Source organism: Coturnix japonica, chromosome 3 (assembly GCF_054131305.1).
Source record: "Coturnix japonica strain WE chromosome 3, WE-NBRP24, whole genome shotgun sequence".
In the NCBI taxonomy this organism is placed as follows: Eukaryota; Metazoa; Chordata; class Aves; order Galliformes; family Phasianidae; genus Coturnix; species Coturnix japonica.
The window spans coordinates 38,818,813-38,839,119 of record NC_140665.1 but is presented as its reverse complement, the minus strand read 5'-3'; the positions used below and the strand labels follow the sequence as shown (position 1 = coordinate 38,839,119).

General features: G+C 41.3%; 1 protein-coding gene across 2 annotated transcripts; it reads right to left on the bottom strand.

Annotated features, from left to right (window-relative positions):
• Positions 1-420: 420 nt before the first annotated feature.
• RAB4A (RAB4A, member RAS oncogene family) lies at positions 421-19,977 on the bottom strand. 2 transcript variants are annotated; one of them, XM_015857867.3, is made up of 9 exons: positions 19,809-19,977; positions 13,713-13,736; positions 11,244-11,324; positions 10,591-10,705; positions 9,992-10,054; positions 7,793-7,947; positions 6,810-6,905; positions 4,399-4,559; positions 421-3,257 (listed from the first exon to the last, which is right to left on the bottom strand). In XM_015857867.3, exons 1-8 carry the CDS (start codon positions 19,837-19,839, stop codon positions 4,444-4,446), a joined length of 681 nt encoding a protein of 226 aa, XP_015713353.2. In that variant the 5' UTR covers positions 19,840-19,977; the 3' UTR covers positions 421-3,257; positions 4,399-4,443. The 2 variants fall into 2 exon arrangements, with proteins under 2 accessions (XP_015713353.2, XP_015713354.2); XM_015857868.3 differs by lacking the exon at positions 13,713-13,736.
• Between the last annotated feature and the right edge of the window lie 330 nt (positions 19,978-20,307).

Here is a 20,307-nt window from a genome sequence, read left to right as displayed (position 1 = left end):
CTGAAGTCATTAGAGCAGGAAGACAGACAAGGAAGCAAGTTCCAGGTAATTGCATGTAGCTTACAGCCCTGACCTCCTTCAGGATGTGCTATATTGAAGGAGATTCCCTACTGAAACACACCTTCCTCTCTAACATGGGTAGAAACAGCAAGGTTAACAGGGTGGGGGCCTTCCTGCCCAGTGAGAAGTCTGGGGGGAAGCTGCTGCCAGAGGGGACAGTGACTTCCTTGCTCTCTGCTGCTATGAAACACACTGCAGCAGTGCTCCAGTTTCCTACCTGCTGGTACTTTCCCAGCCAAATAGCAACTCCACTATAAATTCAGCTGAAATATTCTTTTTCCAGACTAACAGTTTGTCTTGGGGGCTTGACTTGGCACGCAAGTGTAGTACGAACAAATAGAATATGCTGTACCACCCCTAGAAAAATCCAGAAAGATTCTTTATTTCTCATTAGATACAAGCATGAAATGTAATAGGATAGGCCAGTAGCTTCACTGAAAGGCAGAACAGATTTTAATAAGACTTTTAGATCTTCTGAAGGACTCCAAGAGTTGAAGCTCTACATTCAGTAAATCCTAAGATGTGGCTGCCTGGGATTAGTTCACATAAAATTAAGCCCATTTTGCTTTGGTAAATAAATTTTACACTGAAAATCATATGTAGTCTACCATATTTATCACTAAATATTTTCATGAGCTAGGTTTGTTAAGCTTGAAATTGGTTCCACAGCAGCTATGGGCACAATGCTTGTTTTTAGAAATAAATACTCAGAGGAAAACTAGCAAACACGGCCAACATAATAAGTTTCAATCAAGTGCCAACCCCACTTCCACCATTTTAACAGTGACAGAAGGGGAGCCTTTTAGCTATGTCACAACTGGTAAGTGCTCAGCTTTCCCTTCATCACTGTACCAAGAAAACTGATTAGATGAATGGGAAATGGATTCCTCTACAATTTTTTCCAGCATTTCAGTAATGGTCTGGTGTTTCAGAACGTTCCCCTTCACTCCACCGTCCTCCACAACTCTGGCTAAAATGCAAAACATCAGAGCTGAACAGCAGGCCATTGGGACTGGCAGAGGAACTAACTGCATCCAGCCTCTACTACAGGGGACTGCTTTTGGTAACTCCACCTGGTTTTGGAGTAGTGTAAGGCAAATGAAGTTGTTATGACTGACAGGTAAGGTTTATTTGGAGTTCTTCCTTTTACAGTCTTGTAAATACTGAATTAAGATGCCTCAAAAAAAAAAAAAAAACATTTTATAGAGCACAGAATATGCATTAGGAAGAATTATTATTAGTCATGCAACAAATCTAAATCCTAAATAAAACAGAGGACACAGCAGAGAGCTGTAACAAAGACTTTTAAAAGACTTAGCAGTCTTTTAAAGACATATTGTGTCCTGGGAGGGTCTAGGTTAATTAAATTATTTCATATTTTTATTTCAGAGATAGCCAAGGCATATAGTTTTGAGATACGCAACCATTTGAACCAAAGATGTCAGGACAGTTATTTTTTCCACGATTCTAATACCATGGAAAGATGGAATACCTCCTTCTCTGTAGCATCCTTGGTCTGCTCGTGTGCTCAACTGCCCTCTGAATCACAGCAGCAGTTCAGCTTTCTGATTTAGTTTTTAAACGTGCATCTGACAGGTGTCCCTTAAATAAAAAATACTCACATAAAGAAAATAAAGCATGTTTGTCCTTGGAATTTCCATACTGTGTTCTGATGAGATAAACTATTTTCTGTGTTCATTTGCATTTCCAAAGAGACATCCAATTTCTGGTTATATAAGGAACTAAATAGAAACATCACTAGCAATTTCTGTCCATACAAGTGAAATATCATTTCCCTCCTGACAACAGTTGGAGTTCAGATTCCTCTAGAAATGCTTTCCACAGCTCCTTATCTGGTAATGTAAAAGCCACTTCTCTTACCCAGTCAGTTGCCATGACACTGTAATAATGATACATACTACTCATGGTTCTGTCCTCATGCTTAAGCCCTCTGCCAGTCTTTTCCATCTCCAGCTGAGCAATGACAACAGGATTCCTAACCCCTCACCCCATACCTCCTGCCTGCCATGTAAAGAAGGCAAGAAGGGAAGTATAAACTGGTTTTGTCGTGGTTTTTTTAAACATGGTGCTATGGCTGAAGTTTCTCCTGATGAGTTTCACAGGAAGAAAGAACTACATCAGCAGCATTTATTTTCTTCTTCCTTCCTGTGAGTCTCCTGGAAGCAATGTTGACAGTGTTACGTCCCATATTTTCCCCAAAAGTTCAAAAGGAAGGGCTCTCACAAGACAGACTCATTTATCCCCCACAGGTGATTGCTTAGTTAGCAATCAGAGGTTAACAGAGCTGCTATAGAGCTCCTACTGTGATTGATAGGCCTCCAGAAGCCCACACCCCACCACCAGAATTACAAAACACACGGAAGATGCGCAATTCTGTTCACATATACGTACTATCTTCATGACACCGGTGCTATACAAAACATCAGAACCAAGAAAACAGGAACTCCAAAATCCACATCAGTTGACAGCCATTTGAGTGACTTAAAGTACGTTTTCCTGAACTTTTACAGTTTGATAAAGGAGCTTCAAAAGATGATATGTACAAACTGTGATAGAACAGGTGAACTTCGAGAAAAATACCCTTTCCAACTTGATGCATCACCCAGACTAAGCAAACAAAACTAACCCCATGTCAAGAACCAGTCATATAAACACCTTGTCAGAATGCAGCAAAAGAAATGGAGGGGAGAAAAAACAGCCATCCCTCACTGACACTGGCAGTGGCTTTACAATTCATGGCATAAATATAAACTACTAGGCAACAGACATGGCAAAGCCTACTTGGGTTAACTTTTAGTTTCTACGATAAAAAAATAAAATATTAAACTGTTGTAGTGCAACGTTCTATCGTCATATATATATATATATATATATATATCATGCTTTGTAAATTTACTGTTATATTATTTACAGTGTATAGTAACGCCTTCAACTAAAGGTGAAATAAAAAACAGGTAATGGAAAATGTTTACATACAGGTATCACTTTAACAACTTCCCGCTGGGTCAGCAGGTTCGCTGTGCAGGCTTTGTGCCTCGTGAAGGTTCCCGCTCCATAGCGCACGGTGCACCTCTCTGGCAGCAGCGCTCTGCTCTGTCTGTACACAGCGGAAAGATGGTTTTCAAAACTGCACAGCTTCCAAGCTTTATTTCTTCAAACACCATTTGCACGGACAGCTGTAAAATACACAACAACTCCACTGTTTATTTACATCTGACCAATCTCATAAACTCAACTGCTGGAAATAAAAATCAATTAACGCTCACGGCTGTAGAGCCATATATAATTGGACTTAATGAATGCCCTTTTATAGAGTTCCTCAGTTGCTACTGCACGGGGAGAAAAAAAAGAGGGAGGAAAGCAGTTCAAGGATTCTTATACATTATTTAAAACTCTGAGCTTTAATTGGGAGCAAAGCTCCTGGAACAGAGAACAAAATATGAGAACATAGAATTGAATGCTGCTTTATTTAACATTTTGTAAAGCTCCTGCTGGCAGTTTGAATAATGCTGTGGACATTGCCCAAACTGATAAAAATGAATACAGGACAAAAAAAAGATGTATTGACTATACTTCCAGTGACAGCTTCATTTGATATTGCAACCCTCAAGTTAGAAAAGAAAGACTGAACGATGATAGAATAACAACTACACAGCAATTTCTTAATTCCTTTCCTTAGTGACTGAGGGGGAAAGGGCTGTCCTAGCAGCCATATACATGCTGCAGAGTTGGATAATATCCCTGAATGCTGAAACATATCTAAGAACAGCTCTTTACAAGAAATGCTAACCATCAAGCTCTTCTTGAGATCAGGTTTTACAACTTCTGGCTGAGGAATAGATTATTCCTTTCCTCTGCTGAGCATCTTTAGGACACTGCACCTACTCCATAGGCTGCAGTAACATAAGAAGAGATGCTGTAGATGACGCTGCCTAAATAGTGAATATTGCTGTTTTCCAGTTGATAATTCTGCTCAAGGTAGACAGGAATCAGAATCACTCTGGGCTGGCTTTAGGTGGGGGGAAGTGTCAGCGAAGTTTGAAATCCAGTATTATCTTTCATTTTTTGGTCTTAATCTTTAAACTTTTTAAGATAACACAGAATTCCAATGTGTTATCCACAGCATCACACGGTAAAAATTCATCGGTACTTCAGCAGGAGTGCTATTTGTGCTTTGGTGCACAAAAACAAACAGCAAAGAAATTAACTCTAATGTGTGTTATTCCATTAGATTCCACGGTGCTCCACAGGCTGTGAAAAAGCCAAGCACTTGGTACAGCATGTTTCTCACATATGGGAAGATTTCTGTAACCTTACCTTCTGTATCTAAAGTGAGTATTTTGGATTTTGTGTTTCGCTTCTTTAACACCCACATTCCTGAGCACTTTGTGCTTGTGCTCTTCGTGGTGATCTCAGCTGTCTCAAGGCAGCATCTCCATACTGAATACCTGAGCCCATTCTTTCCGGATCTAATTCTCCTGGGAGGAAACAAAATAGTCACAGGAGATAGATCACTTACAAATAACAACAGTATCAGAAACAAATATGTAATGACATTTTTCTCTGCAAATGGAGAGATCTGCTTCAGTTCTGTTTATTTTTAGGCAACTCCAAAACTGTACTATTTTATCCTGTAATTTCAGCTGTAGGTCCTTAATCATAATGATGAGGCAGCTCATTACTGAGCCAGGCTGTGACAGTATTTTTGCTCTAACTACTTCTTAAAAAGGAAATGCCTAAAATGTGTTCTGCAAACACTGTTTCATGTTAAAAGACACACACTTCCACATTCTAATACATAAGGAAAGAAGCACTGTAAATACACCAAGCCAAACAAAAATGGGTCAGTCTGAGAGTAGGATTCCACAACGCACTGCCCAAGAGGAAACTGCCTCAGCCTTCCCTGCTTCTGCTGTCCACTGCTGTATCTGGTTTACTCCACATCCATGGCAGAAGAATTCTCACAGATACACAGAGAAACTGGTCAAGATTAGAAACAACTAGTTAAAATAAAAAATACCCCTTGAATAATTCGGATCATCCTTTCAGGTTCACTGCTTATACCTACTCCCTCTGTGAGTTGGGAAATGACACCATGCTGAGCAAGACACCAGCTTGAGGGTAGGGCTACTATTCAGAAAATACCTTGGGCAAGCTAGAGGAGCAGGACAGCAGGAATCTTGTGAAATTCAACAACTACACGAACAGAGCCTTTTACTCATGACAGAACAAGCCCAAGCATTGGTACATGCTGGGGACCAAACTAGTTAGGTAGCAACACTGCAAAAAAGGAACCGGGGATCCTAATAGAAAAAGCAACCATGAGACATGGCACACACTTGTAACAAACGGTAAATAACACACAGGGCTGTTATGGCATAAGTGTGGCCAGCAGGTTGAAGGAAGTGATTATTTTACTTCAAAGCCACATCGAATCATCCAGAACATCTAGAACCCTCTGTTCAGTTTTGCATTCTCCAGTAACAAAGGATGAACTGGAGAGAGTCCAGGAAAAGACTGCTGTGACAGTTGTAGGCTGAAGCTCAGTATGTTCAAAAAGAAGCTAAGGGAGCCATGTTTGTTTAGCCTGGAAGAGAGAAGGCTAAGAGGGATTCTAATATGCATGACTGCAGGGTCTTAAGGATGTAAAGACCAGACAGCACTCAGAAACACACAGTAAAAGGAGAAGAGGTAAGAGACACAGTCTGCACAAGGGGAATTTCTGAACACACAAAGGAAATGAAAATTTCACTGTATGCTTCAGTCAGCACTGAGACACACTGTCCAAAGGGGCTGTGGAACCTCCAGTCTCAGAGCACCTCACACTGTGCCTTGACATACTCTGGGCAACCTGCTTTCACTTTGAAGCTGGATCTAAAACAGGAAGCTGGACCAGAGACCTCCAGTGGTTCTCTCCAGACTCAATTTTTTCATGGCTCAGTGCCTAACTGCTGATAGAAGGGACAGGACAGGCAGCTTACAGGAAGCAGGACTTACTTCTGTTATGGTAACACCTCTTTATATCAGTTATGGGAATACAGAATTGTGACTAACTTAGCCATATGCTGCTTTTTGTTGTTGGCTTTGCTTTCCTTTTTTTGAATTTTGTTGTGTTTTTATTATTTGTTTGTTTTATTTAAAACGAAGGAGGTTGTTTGGCATTGATTTTGATGCAATAATGAGGAAATTCCTATGAAAATATTGTACTATTTTCAAGCTTGCCCACTTGCACTGGGAAGCTTTCTGGCATATTTCTAGATCTGCAGAAAGAAAAATAACTTCAACTGAAGCCAGGAAGGTCACATCAGAGAAACAGAGTTGCTAGGAAACATCCCTGGTATTCTGTGTTAAGCATTCAAATTCTCTTGACCATATTGCCTGCAGTATATGAGAAGCAGAATTAAAAGTTACGCCCTTACACCAAGTTTTTCTTCTGCTTTGCTACAGCTGTCTAATGTCAGGTTTCATGGTTGTATGCACATAATCCACAGAACAAGCAAGCTACATACTGAGCTCATTATTAAGGTAAATGCTGTACATCCACAATCCACCTCTCCCCCTTTTCAGGTATACAGATCTTACTTGCATGTTCATTGCCGTGAAAACATATGGCTATAAAACGAATGTGTTATATTACCACAACTAGATAACTTTAGATGTTGATACTTAAATTCACAGTTTATGTTTCTAGGAAAAAAAAGATTAAAGTAATATTAACTTCTGCTTACCTGATTCAATTTTATTGAGTATTTTTCTTGCACACTGTACAAAGGCCTCTTCAACATTTTCCCCTGTTAGTGCACTTGTTTCCAAGAACATCAGCTCTGCATTGGACACCAGAAAAACAATCTCAAAGCAAGCTCGGAATATCTGATACAGTAATTCAAGCATGAAAATTAATAGGAATGTTTTTTCTTAGACTTGTTGAGAGCTGTCCTCCAATAGTGTGGTCCTGAAACAGTTATTTGGCGAAAGCAAAACTTCTAGACACACAATAAACTTCCTCTAAAACTTACAGAAATGTACAAATTACAAATCTAAACATGATAACCTGGGCTGCACTTGCAGAACAGCATATGAAAACAAAGTGCATCGTGTAGGTTCCTGTTAACAGAAAGCTATGTGCAAGAGGAAAGCCAGCAACAATAGTAAAATACATGGTAGAAAAGACCTGATAATTGATTTATAAAACTAAAAACAGGCTTTACTGACAGTAGGACTGCAGCACAAAAGGCAGACTGGCTTCTGCTGCCACAGAAGCATGCCTCCAAAGACTGAAAATTTTGGACACTACAGTTCAGCCTTCTGGATCCACACCATATATTCAACTTAGTTTACCACAAATCAAATGTACCACTTTCAACTGCGGCCAACCCCATTTGATCTTGTCTACAATCCAGAAAGCCTGCAAGATGCTAAAAACCAGGAAACCTTACTCTGTATTTTCTCTCCAGCTCCTTGGTTGCAACTTAACAAGAGAAGTCATACTACATACTCTAAATAATATGATAACACAGAGGAGATAATCTTTAAGTAAGCAGCTATGACTGGAAGAATCACCAACAGCGGGACAAATAGTACATGCAGTTCTTATTACAGGCACTATCCTCATGTCTCTCTCAGAAAATATGTACAGTGAACCAAAGTATTCCCAAAGTGTTTTAAGTACTAAACATCTTTCAGCGTTACATGAAGATTTTCTACTACTTACCATTTTCTTGTGCAAACCGGGATGCTTCTAGAAAGGTTACTTCACGATCTGCATCAAGATCTTTTTTGTTTCCACACAGTATTATCACAATATTTTGGCTTGCTAACATTCTTGCGTCTGTCAGCCAATTAGTGAGCGCATTGTAGGTCTCTCGGCTGCGATGAAAACAACCCATGTTAGAAAACATTCATTTCTAGCAAGCAGATCACTGAGCTAAAACTTCTGAAGGCAACTCTTACTGGCAAGCCACAAGGCTGTATCAGTCAGGCAAGTTGCATACACCCCTCAAATAAACCAGCAACAAACTGAGAGTATCAAGTTCCTTCAAGAAACAAGAAGTGTAAAGTTCTTAAAAAACAAAATCAAATCAAATCACAACCAAACCCAGACAATTTATTTTCAGCAACCCCTCTCTCTCTGAAGAAACACACTGCATAGCTTGCTGCTGGAGCCGATAGAAAGCAGTGCCTCTCAGCTCACTTCTCATAGTGTTCATGAATGTTCTGCTCCACCACTGCCTTAATTCCTTTCATTAGATAGTCATTCTGATCAATAAATTATCATCTAGACACCAGAACCCATGAGCTGAAACACATGAAATCCCGGTTGCAGCTCCAAAGCTCTTTGAAAGTGAGATCTCTTCTGAAGTGCTGCTAAAATGTTTTGGAATAGCAATCCAAGATGAAAGCAGACTGGATGATGAAACATACAGAGCTCATGGTGCATTTGGTTGCATGTAGTCTTTGAGAAGGAGTAGTTCACTTATTATTAATGCCAAAAACCCACAGGTTGGAAGTCATAAAAATAAACAAGAGGATACTCTGTTAATGTGAAAAACTAAAACTTGAAATGCTAATCTAGTTTCGGTCTTCTGCGCGTGAAATTTAGGGATAGCAATGAGTTATTAATATGGAGTTCAATAATTAAGTTCCAGATGGTATTGTGAGAATTAACTACGCTTACAGAGAACTACAGGCCTGAAGTATCACATTTGTTTTAAGACCAACAAAGTCACAGGCATTTATCCTGCTCACACTGGTAGTCATTACAGCAGTGGGCAGAGCTAAAGCCATCAAGACAACTGACAAATGAGCCCAGCTGACCTTAAGCACAAAACACTGATTTTGAAGAGTGCTCAAGGTCAAATAGTACAGTACAGTACACTCACAGGAAAAAAAGCAATGCATCCAGTGAATCATCATTAAACAACATGAAGCTTATCTGACAAGCATTAGTCTATCATGGTCAGGAAAAAAAAACAAAAACATAAAACAATGTGCAAAAGTGTGCAACGGCAAGGCATTCTATTGGCTGCTTACAACGTTAAAACAAACAAAAAGGCCACAACACATGAACTAGACTAAAATATCTTTGGGCTATAGTTAAAGTACACATGGGTAAAGCTAGCTTCTCCAGACAATGACCTGTTACACCAGCACACTAATAATATGTCCACAGAAGCATACTACCTTGGTTACAAGTAGCTTAAGTCTGCTCTAAGTTCCTATTGCATACCATCAGCATCAGGTTATTTGTTTTGAAGGACATGGAACTGAGAAACACAGATCAGGTCAGAGGTTTGTTTCTCTCTTTGGAAAACCATGAATGCAAATGTACTTCAAGAACACAATAACAAGACATGCACAGTGATCTTTTCTCAGTTTATTCAGTTCCTAACAGTTGCTGCTTACAGATTTCCTGAGCCACTGGCTGCACACAGCCCAGTATGACATAATTGTCTAACCCTCTGAGCCTGTGTATGTTTATGGCTTTCATAATCATAAAATGGCCTGGGTTGAAAAGGACTGCAATTATCATCTAGTTTCAACCCCCCTGCTGTGTGCAGGGTCACTAACCACCAGATCAGGCTGCCCAGAGCCACATCCAGCCTGGCCTTGAATGCCTCCAGAGATGGGGCATCCACAGCCTCCTTGGGCAACCTGTTCCAGTGCATCACCACCCTCTGTGTGAAAAACGTCCTCCTAATATCTCACCTAAACCTCCCCTGTCTCAGTTTAAAATAATATCTCGTGTAAGCAAGTTCCAAGGCTTAGATATGCACTAAAGCACTAATACTTTTTATATTTCTTTTCTTCCTGCCGATTCTCTGTTAGAGGATTAGATACACAGGAGGGAATCTAGTTACTCATTAATTACTTCTGACAACTAAATAAACCAAAGAGGGGCGAGTTTTCTTACCTGGTTATGTCATAGACAAGTAAAGCACCTGCAGCCCCTCTATAGTAACTTCTTGTTACAGACCTGAAATAGAATTGACAGATTTTTGTTGTATATTTTCTTTGAAGTCTAGGTTTCATATGTCTACCATGTTATATAAGCATAATTATCTTTTTTCTTTCTCTGGAGAAAGGAGTCTGCATGTCTGTAAATGCATTCAACTTAAAGGGACTTCATTCTCATGAGCCTCTAGAACAAGCTCCTCACAACTTTAGAGTATCTAGCCAACAGACTGGAGATATCTTACTACATACCACTGCCTGGCTTTGCCTGACAAAGGACAAGTATTTGGATTGCAGTCCATTCCCCAGACCTTTACCACTGTACTCACCTTTGTTAACCACTGGTAGCTCTCCATACTCCATAAACAAGCAGAACAGACCTCCCAAACCAATAAAAGACTGGTGAGAGATCATATTTGATAGCAAATATACTCAAACACATAACTTCTTTGCCAAACGTGATATATACCTGCTTTTAAGCAGGAATAGATAACACCCAGCATCCAAAGTGATGATTTAACAAGAAATGACATTTAATAAAATGGCTGAATAGGGTACCTGAATCTCTCTTGTCCTGCTGTATCCCATATCTGCAATTTCACATATTTGCCACCGACATTTATGATCTTTGAACCAAATTCCACTCCAATGGTATGGTTTGAATCATCTTTAACTAAAGAAGAAAAAAAAAAGAACAAAAAACAGAATTATTGGAGAATATTTAGGGTGAATAAATAGTTTTCATGAACTCCAACTTAGGGATGATAAAAACACTCCAACGTTCAAATTACGAATTACTATTACAAACAAAAATCATGGCCACTATTACCATCATGCAGAAAAAAAAGCATCTCCTACAAGTTTTGAACATCCAAATGAATGAAAAATTATTGCAAGAATGGCCTGCCTTAATCAAATTATCACCCGCTCCCACTCATGAATGGAAAGTCAATGTTTTCTTCAATGTTGTTTTCTAATACTGAACGTCAGTTTAAAATAGAAGGAAAAGCAGAGCACAAAATGCCAGCCTTTTCCATGAATATGCAAAATATGTTTCTCTTTTAATGTTAAGACACTACTGTCTTAACACCATTCTCAGCAATAGGTTCCTCAATTATACATCATAATCTCAGAGCTGTTTCTCAAGAGAATTAGTCTGGCGGAGGAAGATAACCCTTTAAGGAACTCTTGCTGCATTCACATATACTTACATTTCTTTTCAATGAACTGGTGCAGCAAACAGGATTTTCCAGTCCCAGCATTTCCTATGACCAAGAACTTAAACAGGAAATCTAAAGATTAAAAAAAATAAAACATTGCCAACTTTTAGTGATGTTAGAAAGTGAGAGCGAAGGATCTTACTTGTTTATGGAGATACGAGAATGACAACAGGAGATGAAAATGATGGGATCAGAAGGCATCTGGCTGACTTTTCTACCAGCTTTATGGGTAAATAAGCTACCAGCTACAGCCAGTACAAATGCCCTCTATAACAACATCAACTGAAACAAACCAAGCCCAGCAGACCTTTAAATACTTTTGGGTTTCTTTTGGATGGCAAATTAAGGAAGTTACTTGGGGCACTTTACCTACTTAGGTGCCATTTACACCAGTGTTCATTTAGTAATGCAAGTACTCAAAATCTCTTTTGTCTTGTTACAAACACCTCTTCGATATTACCTTTCCAGTTTTGCTAAAGACCAAAGACAGCTTCCTTGTCTTATCACTCAAACATTTGCATTGATAAACTATGATAAGAATGTTTACAATTACTTTCCCAACTATTTATTTTTCCCACCAACAGCATTCTTTTTACAGACACCTTTACAACGTTATTGCATCACTTCTATTATAAACACTGTAGGTCTCCAGCGGACAACAGATAAGCATGCAATGAAAAGGATTAAGTTTGCAATACAAACAAAAATAAAAACCTAGCATTAATTTCATTAGCACTGTCCAAAGCTCTCAAATGCATTACAGTAAATACTGGTTCATGGGATGGCAGAATAAAAACAAGAATATACCAAATAAGTCAAAGCACCGATTCGTTACTTCACCAGAATTTTGTTTGAACCTCTGGCTTTAGAAGTTGAATTTAACATGCACAAAGAAGCCTGCCCCATCATTTTCTTTCATGCGGGAATTACAGCATCACAGGATCCCAGAATGTCAGGGATTGGAAGGGACCTCAAAAGTTCTAGTCCAATCGCCTTGCTGTAGTAGTAACACCTATTGTAGAATGGTTTGGGTTGGAAGGGACATTTAAGATCATGTAGTTCCAACACCCTGCCATAGGTCTAGAGGACCAAGTTGCTCAAGATTCTATGAAAATTTAAATAAATAAGAGTATCTTCTATTCATATTCATGGTAAGCAGTTTCCTACTGTTGAAAATTCAATAGCAAAAGTGAGGGCTATGAATCCTAGGAATGTCCAACATTCTGTTTTCAGTTGCCCTTCAGATGTTATTACGAAAATGAAGTATTACTTTTACACATCACCTTTGCATGATTTTTTGTTTCAAACACTGTAACAGACTTTGGAATGGACTCTGTTCTGAAAGGAGAGTTTGCCTTTTTTCACTCACAAATATAATCATTGACACTCCCTAGACATTCTGTTCCAAACTCCTCTTCACACCCCCACGCAGCCGTTTGTGCTTTCTAGACCAAGAAAAGAGATTTTGGTTCAGGTTGTGAAATATTGCCTATTACCTCCTGTAAAGAAGGATCCTGTACGTCATTTCAACTGCAAAACACATTGAGACTCAGGATATTTCATTCTTCAGACTATCAAATCTTCAGTGTTAGTATGAAATGTACGCACATCACAAATAACCCTTAACTGCTTGGTTAAGATAAAAATCCTCTTTGAAAGTTTCTCTTTTATGGACTAGTGAGCTACTCTGTGCACCTTCCCATACATTTAACCAACGTGGGTGTGTGTAATCTCACTGCTTTTATCACTTCCAAAGAGTTCCTCAGAAAGCAAAATGTTCCGAGATGTCTGCAACCAGAACACTGTTGTCTTGTCTCTGCAGCTTTCCCAAAAATACATTTGAAACCCAGTTAAAACTGGTTCTCCTGCATGTTTGGTAAATGCTGCTTGCCAGAATTTCCTGTCAAAAACAACTAAAAAATAGAAATAAATCAAATATACCTTCCATTTTTATTTCTTTCTTTTCCTCCATGGACTAGTAATCAATCTAACAGCTACCGCCAAACTACAACAGGAGACGAATCACATCAACTCTCTATTCCTACGCTAATTTCCCTGTCACTTCAGGCCCTGGTTGTTAAATGTGCTTGAATAAAGGCATGTCTTCCAATCCACGTTGAGCAGCACGTTTAACAAGCTGCTCCATTCTGTGCAGCCAGGCTGCCGGCCAGCAAGAAATTCGGAGACAATGGTGTCCCTGTCAGGGACTGATAGGGAACAGACTGAGAACTGCAGTATATTTTTCCTGAGGTGCTTTGATTCGAGGCACTTCATATTTTGCTCTGAGGGCAGGAGTGATATTGGAAATGGCATATTAATATCCTTTAAATTGACAGCATTACAGCACTTCACAGGTAGACTCCTCGTCCATATTAAGATTCTATCGCACCAGGCAACGGCAAGTGGGAATCTTTTCTACGGATAAATATTTGGATAGATGATTATTCATTATCTGCTTACCTGGTAGGCAAAAAATGCTTCCATCTGCCAAAAAAAACAAACAAGTTTTCTAAGGTGAAACTTGAAACTGCAGTTTCATACAGCAACCACGTGAATTGCAAGGAAGTCTGTTTTATCACACAGTCTCGTGCGGGTTGGAAGGGACCTTAGAGATCATCGAGTCCAACCCCCGGGATTCGAGCCTCTGTGTAGCAGAGCGGCACTTCTACCACTTGCGCCACAGGGGTGATTCGAACCCAGGGCCTCCGGTATTGCAAAGTGGCGTTTTAACCACTCACAGAATGGAAACACCCCAAGCTTCTATAAAAATGAGAATCTCTTTGCATTGGGGAAAGCAGCGATCTTTTGGAGCATGCAGGAAACGTGGAATACCGTGTACGTTTGATCACCATGAAACAAGGACAGGAAAAGGCATCTGACAATACCAAAAGTCACAAACAACCATATTTATTGAGCTGATGTGCTGGGCTATGAACCTAGAAACGCTCTCAACAAAGAAATGTATCACAGAATCACAGAATGACCCGGGTTGGAAGGGACCTCAAGGATCATGTAGTTCCAACCCCCCTGCCTGGCAGGGCCACCAAACATACACCTTTACTAGATCAGGTTGCCCAGGGCCCCGTCCAACCTGGTCTTGAACACCTCCAAGGACGGGGCATCCACAACCTCCCTGGGCAGCCTGTTCCAGGGCCTAACCACTCTCCTAGTGAAGAACTTCCCCCTAACATCCAACCTAAATCTTCCCTCTTTTAACTTAAAACCATTTCCCCGTGTCCTGCTATTGTCAGCCCTTTCGAAGAGTTTACTCCCCTCCTGGGAGTAAGTTCCCTTCAGGTACTGAAAGGCTGCAATGAGGTCACCCCGCAACCTTCTCTTCTCCAGGCTGAACAAACCCAACTCCCTCAGCCTGTCCTCATAGGGGAGGTGCTCCAGCCCCCTGATCATCTTCGTGGCCCTCCTCTGGACCCTTTCCAAAATCTCTGTCTTTTTTGTACTGAGGGCTCCATGTAGCAGGTAAGAAGAGAGAATGGTTTAAGCAGTTTACTATTCCACAATGTATTTCTTATGGTTTCATTTTACACAATAATGGCAACCATTATTGGTAACATTTTTATAACTTCCTCATTGCTTGTCTACGGATTAAGAAATATCTTCTCTTTCAACTGTATGGATGTAGCACAGCTCAGAAATGCAGAACCTGAATGAGACGGACTGAAGGAAGCTGTGTGCTCAAACTGCAACGTTATTTTGTACTCAGGAAAAGCTTCCACATATTAATTCTTCGCAATTTAATTGAATGCAATTCATATGGCAGTGTTTGTACTACTGCTTAGCCGTTCTAGTTATTCTTTTTGAACTCCTCTCTCATAGTTTTGGTGTTCCCCCCCCCATCCCCAACTGACAAAGGAGCTCTGAGCTCCAACATTCCAGTTAGCCACTAAGGCTGTCACCCTAGAGAAGCTTTTCTTATGAATTCTGTTGTTCCTCCTTCGTTGAGAAGCTGAAAAGGAACATCATTCCAGTGTTAAAAATGCTTGCTATCATTTTGGCTATTAAATAGATCTGGAAAAGTTGAGGTACTTTGCCTGTAAATAATGTCTTTATATAGAGAAAGGATTTAAAACGAAAATTAAACACTATGCCAAAAGGAAAAAGGGCTACAAGACATGCACTAGAGAAAGCACGAAGAGATTAAAGATCATGGCTGTTGAAGAAAATAAGACATCATAAAGAATCAACTTACTCCCTTCGGTCAGCTACATGCATCACCTGGTCCCACACTGGGTAAGAGTTACATGGAGCTAAGCAGTGTGACCAATCCGTTCTCCAGCACAGGTGAAAAGCAATCAGTAACACCATGGCTCCACCCCAAAGAGGCACCAGCAGCTGAACTGCTGTGTGCAGGGGGAGGAAAGGGCTGAGGGGGAAGGAGAAGGGAGACAATCGTGGGCTTTGACTCAACTACCACTGTAGATCAAAACCAGATGGTTGGTGTGGAAACCACCCTGGGACATCCAACCCCCTCCTCTGACTGAAATTGATTCCAGCAGAGGGAAGAATTGAACAGCTTCTGAACCACCGCAGCTCAGCCTTTCAAATATAACATGAATTGTTTTGTGTATTCTTCTTAATGCAGAAGGGGGAGGAAAAAAAAAGACCAAATTATATACTCTTCCATAGATCAGTCTTCTACCAAATCCTTGATAAAGAGCAGAGCACACATTGATAAGTTCCCAAAGCATCAGCAGTCTCTCATTCACGTCATTACCAGGAAAGTTGTTTTTAATCAGATATCTTTCATTTTGTAGAAGTCTGCAAAAGGAACGAGTGCTCTGAAGCAATCCTATTGGCAATATGCTGCCTCTAAATGAGAGAAAAGAATAGCTTTCTCTCTTTACTCCTTTCTCTAGCAATAGCACTTAAGATGATCAACAGGTAGGATGGATAAACTTGGCTCTACCCCAATCTGCACGAAGACTGCTTAGAAAGAGGAAGCTTTGCTTCCTGATGAACAACAAAGCCATGCCCTCTAGGCAATAAAAGAAACTCTAAGACCAGGGCGATAAATGAAAACACATTTGCTAAGTTTATATGGGGAGCAGGGAAGGCAGGGCTGGGAGAGAGGCATGAATCAAATTATCTAGGCAAAAAAGAACTACATTTCAGTGGACAGGCAGCTCACACACCCTGACAACAGACAAGACTCACTATCAGACCAGTAGTAGCAGATGTACAAGGAGCAAAGAGAGGAAGTACGTTTTAGATTTCTTTCATTTAGATTGTGTTGGATCACTCTATTGTAGTTGTACTACAAGTCTCAGCTTGTTCCAGTTGACATCTCAGCTGAGCACTGTCAGACTCACGTTAGCACTGCAAACAGAGCTGAAAACTTGGAGAGAATGGAAAAGTACACGCTGAAGGACAACATCCCAAACCCCATTTCTATCAATTATTCATTGTATCAAAACATCGCTTCCCAGAGCAAACTGAGTCATCGCACTCCCATGCTAACAGCACTACAAAGAGAGAGCACTATTTTGGTGATACATTTGCAGTGAACTATCGTTGGATGTTTGTACGGTGAAACCTGGACTTAGAAGGAAAGACTTCTTTTTTTTCCCCCTGGAAAAATCAAGTACATTTATAACAGTTGTGTGATGCAGCCATTACAATTTAACAAGCACTGCTTTTCATATCAGTCTATTTCACTACCTGCTGTACAAGCTGGCACTCAAGTTCTACAGGTCTCCAGCTCTCCAGTAGTAACATCAGGCAAGCAAAACGTTGCAGATAAAATTAAATTCACACTCATATCTAATCCAGTTACAACTTCTCATCCCCTATTGCTACAAATACTATAATTGGTGGGCAATGGGTTCAAGGTTTGGAAAAATGGCAGAGTTTCCATCCAGCTCCCACCTTACTCGAGAACAGGTCTAGGCTCAAATCATTCATACACATGAAGATACTCCAAGGAACCTGGAAATCATCGAGCCCAAAGCCTCAAGAAATAGTAATCAAATAGAAACAGTGAAATACAACTCATGAAGAAAACTTCTTAAAGGGAAACCAACAACAGGAAGAGAAAGGAGAAGCACCTTTAGTTGCAGGACTATAATTTCTACTGCAGGCAATTTATAATATTGCTATTAAACAAAAAGCCTGGTAAGGATCTTCCAGAAAGAATGGAATTGGGCAAAGTTATTACAGCTTTGAAATCCCGAGATAATTGGTTATGGTAAAGCAGTTTCGTTAAGCAGAAAAATATTTCTTAGGAAAGAAAAAAGTAACCCCCATCTCTAACATTAGGAATTCCCAAGTGATTCTGAGAAAGCTCAAAGGCTTGCCAAATATTTCTAATACCCAAGTGTAGCTTGAAAAGGAAGATGTTGCCTTAATAAGTTTCTTCTGAATAGCTATTGGAAAAGTACAGTCCACAGTCTGAAAAATACAGAGCCAAAACATTATCATAATTGGAAGAATCTAAGTGCTATGTATAGCTATTCTGCACTTAACAAGAAAAAAAGAGAGAGAAATACAACATTTACATGTAGTAAGCATTGAGAGCTACCAAACAGACTGCAGTGTCTCATAATTTCAAATAGATGATTAACGCAACCCAATCAAAACCAATTAAAACTGATACCAACCCCTAGCTGAGCCATGGCAGCTAACATTAAAAAGACTAGAAACTTCTAATGGCAAGAATGAAGGCAATTTGACCTGTGTTGTTTTATGCAGATGTGTTTTATTTTTCTATCAGTTAGGCCTATGCAACCATGAGTGAAATCACAAAGAGGGGCGATGGAGATGAATACCACACTATTCCAGCAGAAGAGCTAAGGTCATCAAGTAAGAGCAGCCTTCAAGTAGAAGCCAAAGAAACAAGGATAAGGCCTTTCACAGAACACATCACTTACATGGGGAGCTCCCTGCCAAAGGATGCCACAAACACAAACTTGCATTCAAGAAAAGATTGGGTGAGTTCATGGAAGAAAAAGCCGCTGAGGGCTCCTCAAGAGAAACTATAGTTGGCTCTGGGAACTATTCATATTAACATAGTTGGAGGTTGAAGAATATCGGGGGAAGCATCCCATATGCTCGCCCTGCTCTCACCCTCTTTCCAAGGCACCAACAGGACACTGCAAAATTAGATCCTGGTTACTCCTGTGGTCAGCGATAACCATTGTTAATGTCTGTGCCATGCCATAACTTATCATAGAATCATAGAAGCATAAGGTTGGAAATGACCTATAAGATCATCTAGTCCAACTGTCCTCCCTTTTCCATACCTACAGGAAACCCCTAAGCCATATCTCCTAGCTCCCTATCCAGGAGCTTCTTGAACACTGCCAGGGATGGTAGTGATTTATATTTTGATTTAACTTGATTTATATTTTCCCACCTACTTTAAAACTTGATAGTCGCGTACTCCAGCTCAGAATTTCTATAGCTTAACCACGTACAAAAAGAATAAACGTAACTCATACGAAAAATACACCAAAGAAAAGATGAACAAAAGGAATAACCCACGACAACTTCAAAAACTTCAGCGTTAAGGCCATAGTTTCTATGACACCAAAGGAATCAGAAAGTATCACCAGTTAGAGTGGGCTTACAATGACTATTCTGCACCATTGGAACAATGTAAAAAATGTCTGAAGTGAACTTGTTTAAGATGCAGTCATCTATATGATGATGCTGCCACAGCAAGCAGCCTAAGGAGCACGGCTAGAACACTTTTCCACCTTCTTCTGGTTGCTGATCCATCTGATTGCTTAGAGACAACCAATTCCACCACAAGCACAGCAGAACCGGTGCCAGCAACAATCACGTGAATTCAGACTATGAGAAGTTGGTCCATACTCTTATCTAGATGTACAAGGCACGCCTCTAGCCCGGCTTCTGCTGCAAGGTTTACATGTTTCAAACATGGCAAAAAGAGGCAGGGTCTCAATGCTTACACTTCAAGGGCTCTTGCCTCATTTTGCCCTACAGTTCCACGCCCTTGCTATACCAAGGCAAAAAAAAACCATCTTAACCACTGGTAGAAACTGAAAGCAAACGGACTTGCGCAGCAGGAGCCATCAGTTAACATACTGATAAGAGCTCCTGCTGGCAACACCAGCGTCTCTCCCAGCCAGCAGAGGTGTTGTACCTCACTGCGCTGCAACTAGGGAAGATATTTATTCCCAGGACTGTGCTCTCCCAACAACGAGACGCAGGTCCAAGTCTGAAGTCCTTTTGAGGCCGGAGGCCGAAGGAACACACCCAGCACACCACGTTCGAGGCTCTCACCCACCCTAGTGCCTTGGCACGGGGGCTCTGCAGCCTTTACGTACGAGAGCACCGTTCTGCAAGATGTCACCGGCTGTGCTACGCAAAGGGGCGAGCTCGAGCAAACTTAGGGCAGAGAGGCACGCAATGTACCGCCGCCCTGCCCACCTACACCGCCCTCCCTTTACCCCCAGCCCCGCGCCGGGGCTGCCGCTCCCCTGACGAAGGCCGGGCTCCCGCTCCGCGCAGGGCCGCACCCGCCGTCCCCCGCTCCCCGTCACGGTCCGTTCGCACAGCCCCACCCCCGGCTCCTACCGTAGGTCTCGGACATGGCAGCCTGCGACATTTCACGAGTAGCAAACCTCCCTCGCTCGCTCGTGCCCGGGAAGGGAGGGAGCTGCCGGGCGGAGACTCCCAGCCCCGCAGGACCGAGCGCACACCCCCTCCTCCTCACCGCCGCCCTGCCTCACCTCGCCCCGCCCCTGGCCTCGGCCGCCACGGCCGCCGCTGCGCATGCGCTGCCCTCCTCCCGCCCCTCGACATGGCGCAGGCGCGCTGAGCTCTGCCTGGAGGCGGCGGGTCGCTGTGGTGTGTTCGACGTGAACTAAAAAAAACTAAAGCCCTCAGTACAAAAAAGACATGGAGATTTTGGAAAGGGTCAAGAGGAGGGCCACGAAAATGATCAGGGGGCTGGAGCACCTCCCCTATGAGGACAGGCTGAGGGAGTTGGGTTTGTTCAGCCTGGAGAAGAGAAGGTTGCGGGGTGACCTCATTGCAGCCTTTCAATACCTGAAGGGAACTTACTCCCAGGAGG